General features: G+C 47.9%; 1 protein-coding gene across 3 annotated transcripts in view; it reads left to right on the top strand.

Moving 5' to 3' along the window:
• prkcbb (protein kinase C, beta b) overlaps positions 1-12,500 on the top strand; it is a 44,931-nt gene that overhangs the window by 31,674 nt on the left and 757 nt on the right. For 2 of the 3 annotated variants that reach the window (XM_047571287.1, XM_047571289.1), the window contains 6 exons: positions 468-530; positions 829-967; positions 1,039-1,119; positions 1,269-1,376; positions 3,372-3,512; positions 5,348-8,407. In XM_047571287.1, the coding sequence (XP_047427243.1) occupies positions 468-530; positions 829-967; positions 1,039-1,119; positions 1,269-1,376; positions 3,372-3,512; positions 5,348-5,524 (709 nt within the window). In that variant the 3' untranslated portion in view covers positions 5,525-8,407. Of the gene's footprint in view, positions 1-467; positions 531-828; positions 968-1,038; positions 1,120-1,268; positions 1,377-3,371; positions 3,513-5,347; positions 8,408-12,500 lie in introns of those variants that run through there. The other variant, XM_047571288.1, reaches the window with a different exon arrangement.

The raw sequence follows: 12,500 nt of genomic DNA, 5'->3' as shown, positions 1-12,500 counted from the left end.
AAATAAGAGTAAAAAGTTCCAAAATGATGTGACATTTTTATCTTTGACTAATATTTAAATTAGTTTGATGATCTGAAACATTTAAATGTGAACTCAGGACGGAGGCGACTCTTTAACTCTTTAACATAGACTCCAGGATCCGGTCTGGACCTGTAAATCTGTTCCACAGGTGTTTGTTATTCTGGTCACAGACGAACATCCTCCTCCTCCTCCTCCTCCTCCTCCTCCTCGATCTTATCAGCTCCTCTCGACGTCTCTGACCTTTTACATCGACACAAACACACAAATTACCCCTGTGTTTTTTTTGCTGTTGTTGTTTCTGCCGTCCTCTGTCTAAACGCTGCTGCTGCCTCTGTTTTATTTATTTATATTTATTTATTTGTGTGTGTCTGTTTTATTCATTTATTTATTTGTGTGTGTCTGTTTTATTTATTTATTTATTTGTGTGTGTTTGTGTGTGTTTGCAGATTCTACGCGGCAGAAATCGCCATCGGCCTGTTCTTCCTCCACCTAAAGGGCATCATCTACAGGTAACGCATGCGATGACAATAACACGACTTAAATCACAACCTGAATGAAGAAAAACAACAATGTACAGTTTAGATATTTGAACGTTAGTGTTGGAGTCCGGGTCCGGGTCCGGGTCCGAGTCCGGGTCCAGCTCGGGTTATTGCTGCTGGGACGTTTCAGCTCTGTAATCTCTATAAACACAGAACCAGAGCGACGCTGGAGTCCGGTCCGTGTGTTCAGGGCTGTGCAGACTCCACAGGTGAATGTGGGACCGTCCTGCTCAGACGGGAAATAAATAAAGATGTGACTGTGCTGCAGGGACCTGAAGCTGGACAACGTGATGCTGGACTGTGAGGGACACATCAAGATCGCAGACTTTGGGATGTGTAAAGAGAACATGCTGGACGGGATCACCACCAAAACCTTCTGTGGGACGCCGGACTACATCGCCCCCGAGGTAAAGCGCCGCTCGCTCCTCTGTGATTCATCTCCCGAGGTTTGTTCTGACTGAAGCGTCTCTTGTTTCAGATCATCGCCTACCAGCCCTACGGGAAGTCTGTGGACTGGTGGGCCTTCGGAGTCCTGCTCTACGAGATGCTGGCCGGACAGGTCCGTCCTCACCCCACCCTCCTGTCCTTCTTCACTGGTTCACCTCTTTACATGTGTCTTTAACTCGTTTTACTCCTCCTCCCCCTCCTCCTCCTCCCCCTCCTCCTCCTCCTCCTCTGTCTCCTCCTCCCCCTCCTCCTCCTCTCCAGCCTCCGTTCGACGGTGAGGATGAGGACGAGTTGTTTCAGTCCATCATGGAGCATCACGTCTCGTATCCCAAGTCCATGTCCAAGGAGGCCGTCGCCATCTGTAAAGGGGTGAGTCCTGGGGGAGGGAGAATAAGGGGTGAGTCCTGGGGGAGGGAGAATAAGGGGTGAGTCCTGGGGAGGAGATCAGGGGAGTCCTGGGGGGGGGTCAGGGGTGAGTCCTGGGGGAGGGAGAATAAGGGGTGAGTCCTGGGGGAGGGAGAATCAGGGGTGAGTCCTGGGGGAGGGAGAATCAGGGGTGAGTCCTGGGGGAGGGAGGATCAGGGGTGAGTCCTGGGGGGGGGGGGGGGGGGTCAGCTGTGATCCTGATGTTAGTAGTAAGTAATCCAGCGGGGGGTTGATAATTGATTGTCACTGTGGCAAGAACAAGGACATCAGGGGGGCGTGGCCTGTGGCACCAGGTTTACTTTGTTTATGTATTTATTAGTGATTAATCTCATGGTTGTGTGGATTAATGTGGATTGTTTTTTTCTCATAATAGTTGTGTACTAATATTATTTTTTTTTGCAGGATAAAACTTATTTCACAATTATTTCTTTATCTATTTAATTTTGGTTCCTACCTGTGTTTGTTTACGGAGGGACGTTTAAGAGTGAGACACTGTCCAAAGATTATTCTGTAGGAAACGTAGGATTGTGTTTAGATGATCTCACCTCACATCACATTCAGCCAGTGACTGACTACGGCCTCCATCACTGCCTGACTACACACAGCACAGCACCACAACACCACAACACACAGCACAGCACCACATCATCACAGCATCACAGCACAACACCACAACACACACCACAACACACACCACAGCACCACAGCACCACACCACCACAACACAACACAACACCAGAGCACCACACCACAACACACAGCACAGCATCACATCATCACAACACAGCATCACATCATCACAACACAACACCACAACACCACAACACCACAACACACAGCACAGCATCACATCATCACAACACAGCATCACATCATCACAACACAACACCACAACACCACAACACAGCATCACATCATCACAACACAACACCACAACACAGCATCACATCATCACAACACAACACCACAACACCACAACACAGCATCACATCATCACAACACAACACCACAACACCACAACACCACAGCACCACAACACAACACCACAGCACCACAGCACACACAGACACACACAGACACACACGGACACATGGACACGTTCCACTTCTTCTTCTGCTGGTTTAATGGCGGCTGGCTAGCGTCAAAGCTAAGTAGGTCCTCTCTATCAAACCTCTGTCTCATCTCCTGCCTCCACGCGCCACTGAGCACAACACAATTACACACACACACACTCACACACACACACACACACACACACAGACACACTCACTCACACACACTCACACACAGACTGTGTAATGTATTAGTGATGATTACTGGGTCGTAGTTTTACAACAGTCGATCTTTACTGGAGCATGAAAACTCGCTGCGTCCACCCCCACCACCCCCACAACCCCCCCACCCCCACCACCACCATCACCCACTACAGCATCCACCCCCACAACCCCCCCACAGCCTCCCCCCCCCCACACACACACAGCCCCCCCACCCCCACCCCCACCATCACCATCACCCACTACAGCCCCCCCACCATCACCCCCCACAGCCTCCCCCCCACACACACACAGCCTCCCCCCCACCACCATCACCCACTACAGACCCCCCCCACACACCCCACACACACACAGCATGAGGAGGAGGAGGAGGAGGAGGAGGAGGAGGAGCTCAGACCTCAGGGAGCATCAGGGAATAAAAGGATGAGCTCAGGTTCTGGGTCCTGGTTCAGTTTAGACCGTAGAACGTTCTCGTTGGCTCCAGAGGTTCCTCCGTCTCTAGTTCCTCGTCGTTCATGTGTCTTTTAATCAGCTCGACCTCAGATTCGTCCTCAGATCATGGTTTAGTGTGAGGACAGTAAAGAGGAGGTCTCCGGACTGACGGTCTGTCTCTTCTGTCTCTTCTGTCTCGTCTGTCTCGTCTGTCTCGTCTCCGTCCGTCCAGCTGATGACGAAGCATCCGGCCAAGAGACTGGGCTGTGGCCCGGAGGGCGAGAGGGACATCAGGGACCACAGCTTCTTCCGCTACATGGACTGGGAGAAGCTGGAGAACAAGGAGGTGCAGCCCCCGTTCAAACCCAGAGCCGTAAGTGACCCCCCACAGACACCAGCACCTCCCCCCCCCCACCAGGGAGGAGGTGCCAGGAGTTAAGGTCCTGGTGGAACCTCCGGCCACAGCCACGAGGACACGTCTTAGCGGGACACCGTCTGCACAGAAAGAGGCAGACACATGGGGGGGGGGGGGGGGGGGGGGTTAGAGCTCTGCAGGATGATCTTCACCTCCTCACCTGAAGGGGGGAGGGGCCCTTTAGCTCCACCTCCTCACCTGAAGGGGGCGGGGTCCAGAGCTGAATCTGTTTCTGTGCAGACGACTTCCTGTTCCTCCTTCAGCTCCTGTCTCTGTTTTCTGAACTCATCTCTTTACTCTGAGTCTCCTCCTCCTGGAACCACCTGCACAGGTGAGTCAGGAAGAGGAGGAGGAGGAGGAGGATGAGGGAGGAGGAGGAGGGAGGAGGAGGAGGGAGGAGGATGAAGGAGGAGGAGGAGGGAGGAGGAGGAGGAGGGAGGAGGAGAGTTGAGATGAATCGACGCCGACGTTTTAATTTTTAATTTTATTTTTTGGACCAGAGTGTGTGTGTGTGTGTGTGTGTGTGTGTGTGTGTATATAAATGTGTGTGTGTGTGTGTGTGTGTGTATATATATGTGTGTGTGTGTGTGTGTGTGTGTGTGTGTGTGTGTATATAAATGTGTGTGTGTGTGTGTGTGTGTATATGTGTGTGTGTGTGTATATAAATGTGTGTGTGTGTGTGTGTGTGTGTGTGTGTGTGTGTGTGTGTATATGTGTGTGTGTATATGTGTGTGTGTGTGTGTGTGTGTGTGTGTGTGTGTGTGTGTGTGTGTGTGTGTGTGTGGCTGCTGGAGCTTCTTTAAGTCCACGTCCTCAAACCTGCAGGACTTTAGAGAAGAAGAAGAAACAAATGTGTTTGTGCAGAGTTAGAAAACGATAAAGATCCAGGTCTGAGGTTTAGTTTTAAAGAAGGAGAAGAAGTGAATGATTCACTGAGAACAGATTTCATTCATTCATCCGTCAGAGATCTACAGTCTCTTTGTGCTTTCATCCTCTGAAGTGTCATCCATCATCCATCCATCCGTCCTTCATCCATCCATCCATCATCCATCCATCCGTCCTTCATCCATCCATCCATCCATCCATCCATCCGTCCTTCATCCATCCATCCATCATCCATCCATCCGTCCTTCATTTTATGTGTCCTCTCTGTGTCCCGTCCTCTTTCCTCGTCTCTTTATGATCTTCATGCTCTGAAGTCCAGTCTCAGTCCAGCATCTTTTAATTAATCATTTAAACTCTTCTCAGTTTTAATATTATTTTCCACGTATTTCCCCTGTAACTCTAAACACTCCAAACAGTCCAGCTTCATCTGGTTTAATGAGTTTTCCTCTGGGGGGGGGGGGCTGGGAGGCTGGGGGGGGGTCAGAGGACGCTGGATCCTTGTTGTGTTAATTAAAGCTTAATGACTCATCTCAGAGGTAGAGAAATAAATAAAGAACCCCCCCCCCCCCCCCCCAGCTCTGGGTGGTTCTGGGTAAATGTCCCTGTGGTGCCCCCCCCTCCCCCCCAGGATGCTTGAGACCTGCTTTAAATATTAGGAGAAGCAAAGAGGGAGGGGGGGGGATTCATTTCATCACCTCCAAGGAAATGAAATGTAACGCCCCCCCCACTCTGAGCCTTTCTCTGATATTTGATTTGAACCATGTTCACCTCTCGCCACCCCCCCACTCCCCCACTCCCCCCCCCCCCACCCACCCCCACCCTTTTTGTTTCCTCTCAATCCATCCATCCCCCCTCCTCTCCTCCTGTACTCCCCCCCCTCCCCCCCTCCCTCCCCTCCCCTCTAACAGTGTGGACGTGAAGCTGAGAACTTTGACCGTTTTTTCACGCGTCACCCCCCCGTGCTGACGCCCCCCGACGAGGAGGTGATTCAGAACCTGGACCAGGACGAGTTCCAGGGGTTCTCCTTTATCAACCCGGAGTTCCCAGGAACTGTTGCAGCCTCCGCCTCCACTGAGTCGGCTTGATCCCAGCTCAGCCACCTCACACCGACCTCACACCGCCCCCCCCGGCCTCTAGCATCACCCCCCCTCGCCCCCACCTCCACCTCAACACACACACAACATCCAACTTTAAACCTTTAAGCTCAGACTCGTTCACTACGACCTCACGCTGCAGCTACGACCACCAACATGAACCGGGATCCTTCCACATCCTGGAGAGACTCTATAGGAGAAGCTAACGGTGATGCTAATGGTGATGCTAATGGTGGAGCTAATAATGAGGCTAATGGTGAAGCTAATGGTGAAGCTAATGGTGAAGCTATGGTGAAGCTAGTAATGAGGCTAATGGTGAAGCTAATGCTGAAGCTATGGTGAAGCTAACGGTGATGCTAATGCTGAATCTAACGGTGAAGCTAATAGTAAAGCTAATAGTGATGCTAATGGTGGAGCTAATAATGAGGCTAAAGGTGAAGCTAATGGATGGCTCTGATTCTCTCCAGCGGTTTGTAGAAACTCACTGGTGGAGACGACAAATTACATCAACATCCAGCAGAAAAACCACATGAAGGATTTTTAAGGAGCAAAAAACTAAACGATCTGTTTTGAAGAACAGGAAGAGACGTGTGGTGATAAATGCTGGAAAATATTCAGTTTATACTTTGTTACAGTTTTACAATATGAACAGAAACAAACTGCTGCAAGGCGTCCATTAGCATCACCATTAGCATCACCATTAGCTTCACCATTAGCGTCAGCATTAGCTTCACCATTAGCGTCAGCATTAGCATCACCATTAGCATCAACATTAGCTTCACCATTAGCTTCACCATTAGCGTCAGCATTAGCTTCACCATTAGCATCACCATTAGCTTCACCATTAGCTTCACCATTAGCATCACCATTAGCGTCAGCATTAGCATCACCATTAGCATCAATTTTAGCTTCACCATTAGCATCACCATTAACTTCATCATTAGCATCAACATTAGCTTCACCATTAGGATCACCATTAACTTTACCATTAACTTCATCATTTGCATCATCAGCTTTACCATTAGCATCACCATTAGCTTTACCATTAGCATCACCATTAGCGCCTCCTATAGGTGCTTTTCAGGATCTGACCTCCAACTCTGGAATAATCCAGACGTTGCTGCTGTTTAGTTCCAGGTTTGTTTGTGCACAAAGTATAAATCGTGTTTTTCATCTGGTTAAAGAATTCATTCATCCATTCATTTATTTTCTAACCTCCCGGCCCAGTCGACCCGGGATTAGAACCCACAACTGGTTCTTTGGTTGTTTTCGTCTTTGTGGACAAACAGAAAAACCTGGATTCTGTGGTCGTTGCTGCAGCTTTAGCTCCAACTCAGTTCCATCAGCACCAGTCGACATCACGTATGAACGTATGAATGACGTCACGTATGAACGTATGAACGACGTCACGTATGAACGAGGGTGAAAAACGTGATTCTCTACGTCTCTGGAGCTGCAGGACTTTTGTTGCAGCGTGAACTCAGAGTCTGAGACAAATGACACATGAACACATGAACACATGAACACATGAACACATGAAGCCTGCACACACCTTCATCCTCCGTGTTCTGACTTTATTTGGGTGGAATCTGTGATTTCTGTTTATTTTGCTCGGTCCCTCAGTGTGAATTTATAACCAGTGTATTATAATAGTAATAATATTAATACTAGTGTCCGTACGTTTCTCCTTATCTTAACTACAACGGGAATGCTTGACGTTACATGCATGACTTTCTATATCGAGAAGAAGAAGAAGAAGAAGCCCTGGACCTTTGCAGCGTTTCATCGTTTTACAGTCTGAGCTCAGTGAAGAGCCTCCGTTAGCGTTTGTGTTGATCTTCAGGCCGGTGATGATGAGACGCTGCAGGGAATCGTCCTGAAACAGGCTCACTGACATATTCCTTATACTCTGTTATGTGGTGTTGAGGCGACGGAGGCGGCCGTGGTTTACTGGAGCATGGCTCTGTGTGTTTACAGCGCGAGTGTGTGTTTTACATGTGTGTCGCTGAGCGTGTTCACGAAGCCACGATTAAAACCTCAAACAGCCACGGCTGCAAGCTGAACAGGAACTAACCGCGTTTCGTCGAGCAATAATCCTGCTGAGACCAGAGAGGAGGAGAGTCTTTAGTTTGAGCTCATTCAGCCTGGTTCTGGTTCTGGGTCTGGTTCTGGTTCTGGTTCTGGGTCTGGAGCAGGACGTGACTGTTACTTGTAGAACTCAGCTCTGAAACATGTGTTGGTGTTTGACATCATTGACTGGAGGTTAATGATGGAGGATGTTGGTTTTTCTGTCTGAATGATGGAAGAAACATTTCATCGCATGAATATTTAACCAGAGACTAGAGCACAGTTACTTCCTCTCAGCTGGTCGTTGGCTTTAGTCTCCGTGGTGCGTTCAAGTGCAGCGTTGGTGTGTTTGAGTTCTGTGTTTACGGGTTGAGGTAAGATGAGCTGCAGCTTTGATGTCAGAATCTGTTGACATGGTCCTTTGCTCCTTTACTTCCTGTTGTGTGTCAGTGTTTATTTCAGTCTGCAGCCACACACACACACACACACACACACACACACACACACACACACACAGATATATATAGACTTATATACATATAGAGGAACGTATCTATCCACCTGCCAGTGTTGGTCTGTTTGCTGCAGGAGACGCATCATGAACTCTGCATGTTTGACCTTTTTATTAGTTTCTGTGCGACTTCCTGCAGAGACCTCGGCTACTGTTTCGTGCGCTGTCTGTGAAAATACTTATATAGAAAATATCTAAAGAAAAAAGACGCTTTTCACGATGCTTTCCATGTGCCAACTTCTTTTGTTTCTTTGGTTTTCCAAGAAAAACAGACTGAAATAAAGAATCTAAACGTCGCTGGTTGTGTTGTTGTGTTGTGTTGAAACGCTGAGACGCTTGGAGCTGAAGTGAGAAGATTAGACTGGAGGAGGAAGAGGAGCAGATATGGAGGGAGGCAGGCGAGCAGCCATGACAGACTGTGCATATTTCATGGCTGCCACTTATCATAAGAGCCTTTCTCTGACGAGGAGCGAGGACTTGAAGGAAATAACAAGCTGAACACGGCCTCCGTCCCACGGCCCTGCAGAGCCTCCGCCGACCGAACACTCCTCTAATCACGGGAACAAAACCTCCCGAGTCAGGAGCAGAAACCATGGCAACCGCCATCATCACCGGGCTGAGGGACAGAGACACGGGGCAGAAAAACAAAGATGGAGGAAGAACCGTGGTCCTTTGATCCCGTTCCACCTGCTGTCGTCACATCCTCACATCAGCGTCCTTTAGTTTCAGTTCTTCTTCCTGTTTCAGTGACGAATCCCCGTTTCTTCACAGCAGCTTCTCTATAACCCGCCACCTTCACAGAGGTGGACGTTAAAACTACTGGAGGATGTTTTAACGTCAACGTTTTAATAACTTAACCCTAAATAATACAAACGTGAGACACCAGCTAACTCCAAACCAGCAACACGGTGCTGCAGCTTCAAACCGTTTCATCCTTTTACTCCGTGGGCTGTTGCAGGTTTTCATGCATGTTTGGAGCTAAACCTTCACAGGCCTGTTCTTAATTAGTTGGGTCTTCCGTGTAGTTTAATTTAAACCAACAAATCTGCAAAATATAAAAAAAATAAAATGCAGTGTATGAAATACGGTGGATGTGTGGGAATAAATGATCCATATTTCATCACCTGTATCAGGGTTAAAAAAAACACATCCTCAAAATGTAAAAACCAAGATAAACAAAAAACTAATTTGGTAATTATTTATTTTATTTTTATTTATTTTATCGGGCCTGTAGCTCCGCCCCTTTCCTTCAACCTTTCTGTATAAATGTGGAATATTTCTGGGGCTTAACTCATGAAAATCTTTATTTACCTGTTTGCGGGACAAGTTAAGTTTTTCGTATTCTAATTCTAAACTCACCATTTACCAGTAGATAGTAAATTAACGTCCACTACAGCAAACGGGGACATAAGGAGACGTGGAGACTTTCAGGACCGGAGGAGACAATAATTCTTGTATCAAATAACCACTTTTTTTTATTTCTTCTCTGTTTGATATTAAAGGACCAGAAGTAAATTTAGATTCTAAATCCAAATACCAGGAAACAGACGCAGCTTCTTTGCCCTTTAGGAGTAAATGAGTGAATGTTTGTCGGTTTAGTGTCAAAATGCAAAACAACTGTAATGAACTTGAAAACTGCTCGATGTGGATGGATTTTAACTGAACTGAACCAGAGGGAACCTGGTGGTTCTGTTTGTGTTCTGTTTGTGTTCTGTGGGAGGAAAGCGATCAGACCCTGGACGTGTTGTGTGTTTGTGGAGCTTCACAGGGTGAAGCTGTGGAGGCTCGAGTAGCCGACGTTCACGCTGAGCTGCTGCTTCACTGTTTCTCATAATTAATTCCAAATGTTGCGGCCTCCAAATTAAAGCCAGTCGCAGCTTATCAGCCCAAAACAGGTCAGCGCTCCTCCTCTCCTCCTCACCTCCCCTTCTCCTCTGTGCCTCCCACTCCCTGACATCGGCTCGTCTCCCACTAATCCTCTCGTTACTGAAAAGAGATGGGATGAGAGAGAGGGAGGGGTGAGGAGGGGGGAGGAGGGGGGAGGAGGGGGGGAGGCGTAAAGAGACTAAAATGAAGACTCACAGTTTCTCCATTAAAGCCTCTGGAAGACGGAGGAAATAAATGTTGCTCTGAGCGTCTAATCTGAGCATCTCCACCGACGGCCACTGATATTTATCTCAGCCCCGTCCTCCCCCGTCCTCCCCCGTCCTCCCCTGTCCTCCCCCGTCCTCTCCATGTCTCTGTGTCTCTGCCTCCAGCGTTAAATGCAGCTGAAACTGCTGAGATGGAACATTATGAGCTGGCCAACATGGCCGCCAGCTGGGAGAGTGTGCAGATTGTTGGGGGGGGGTTCAGTAGTTTTACATAAATACTAAACATTCAGCAGATTAATCTCTGGGTTCCTGTGGATTAATCGCGATTAATCGCGATTAAATATTGTTTATCTTTAATCTCTATTGATTCGTTTCACTGTGGATGATGAACAGACTCCAGGAGGAAGAGAATATATCTGCACTGAACGTCTTTCTTTGTCCACCATGTGTCCACATGAATGTGTCCCTGTTGCTATGGAGACAAACTAACTTGTGGACATTGTCCAACCAGAGGAGAGCTGACGCTTCTTATTGAGAACAGTGTCTCCCAGTGAACAGTGGCTGCAGGAGTGGACACATATTAGCAGCAGCATTGGCAGCTTGTCTTTGTCTTGGTTTGTCTTGGTTTGTCTCCAGCTGTTAGCTGCGTTAGCCCAAGTGCTAGCAGAATCCCCGACTAACGTATGCTTGGCTTGGTTCATGTGCTGTTTGAAGCTGGAAAGAAAACTCCTTCCTGCAGAGTGTGACGATACTTTATGTGTCTCCACTGGTCCCTCTTGGTGTCTTTGTCCTCAAATGTCCCATGGAGAGGACCAACGTGCTGTTTAGCGTCTTCCATCTTTATGGGTTGGTTCTGCTGCCTGTCACTACCGGATCAGCTGGTGCTAACGCTAACGCTACTTGGACAAACTGAGACACGTTCACAGTCGTTCTGCTGCAGACGCTTCATTCTATATATTATATATTAAACAGGCTTCAGTCGTCATTTAAATATTCAAACCTCTAGAAAATCTAAACAAATCATTTTATTAAATATAAAAACGTGAGTTACCAAACTCAGAGGAGGCCACAGGTTTCTCTTGCTCCTGATTCGTTTAAAGTTCTTTTAAATAGTTTTATCTATAGTTTTTAAACATCCCCTCTGACGCGCTGTATTTTAGATCTTTGGTGGATGTTACCTCAACCTGATGTGTCATGAATACAGAATGAAGTGTTGAAGTTTTCAAAATTACGAAACTAGAAAATCTGTGAAGGCGGCCATTTTGGAAATGGCTGCCAAAAGCTGGCGCCTGCAGAGCCTGTATGAATCCACCAGGGGGCAGAGACACGTTCCAGATGAGTTTAGTTCCCGCATGGAAGGAAGAACTTTCCAGAACTTTCAGCTTCAGAAGAACTGTTAGAGGAGGAAGATCAACATCTGCACACGAGCGTTCGGCGGCGCCACCTGCTGGACCGGAGCAGCACTGCAGGACTTTACCGTCCTGCTCCGGATCAACGCTGGTCCTGATTGGACGCTGGTGTCAGATGAAGGTAGGAGACGAATCCTTTGGTTCCTGTTGATCTCTGTCCTCCTCACTGATGCTTCAGATCCAGAGGAGCGATGCTCCTCCTCCTCCTCCTCCTCCTCCTCCTCCTGCTCCTCCTCCTCTGTCCTCCCTCTGGCTTCAGATATTTGTGTCGTTGCTTCTCGTCTCTGACTCTCGAGTCAATCAGCTGGTTCCTCTTCTCCAACATCTCTGGATGTTTATGTGTCATTTCTGTCTCCGTCTCCTCATGATTTAAAGTCGACGTGTTTCATTGATGAAGAATCTCCATGTGCTGATGTTTAAGGTTTAGACCTGATTTTCCTGGTGTTTGATTCTGGATTTAAAAGCGAACTAGAGATGCTGTAAAAGCTTCAGCGTTAGTGCAGCGTTAGTGCAGCGTTGATCAGGTCCAGAGGTGGAGGTGGGAACAGAACAGATGTGTGAGAATGGTGCATTCTGGGAGGAGATCAGCTGTTCACCTGCAGCAGAGGAGGAAGCTGCTGGTTCATCCATGACAATCTGAATCAGTCGCTCTGAGTCCCCCCCTCCCCCACCACGGCGAGCATCCTCCATCTGTAGCCTCCTCCTCCTCCTCCTCCTCCTCCTCCTCCTCGTCTCTACGTCGCCTCCACGTCAGATGATTTAACAACAGCTCCGTCACTTTCTCTAGTTTCATATTAGCAAGTTGCAACAGTTTCTTCCTGAAACGTTTTTCTTCTTAGTTTGAGTCCATCCTGCAGAATGAAATGATAATCAGATTAATAATAATA

The sequence above is a fragment of the Mugil cephalus genome, chromosome 20, assembly GCF_022458985.1.
Source record: "Mugil cephalus isolate CIBA_MC_2020 chromosome 20, CIBA_Mcephalus_1.1, whole genome shotgun sequence".
NCBI classification, from domain to species: domain Eukaryota; kingdom Metazoa; phylum Chordata; class Actinopteri; order Mugiliformes; family Mugilidae; genus Mugil; species Mugil cephalus.
Note: the sequence above shows the minus strand (reverse complement) of the source record. Positions and strands in the feature narration are given on the sequence as shown.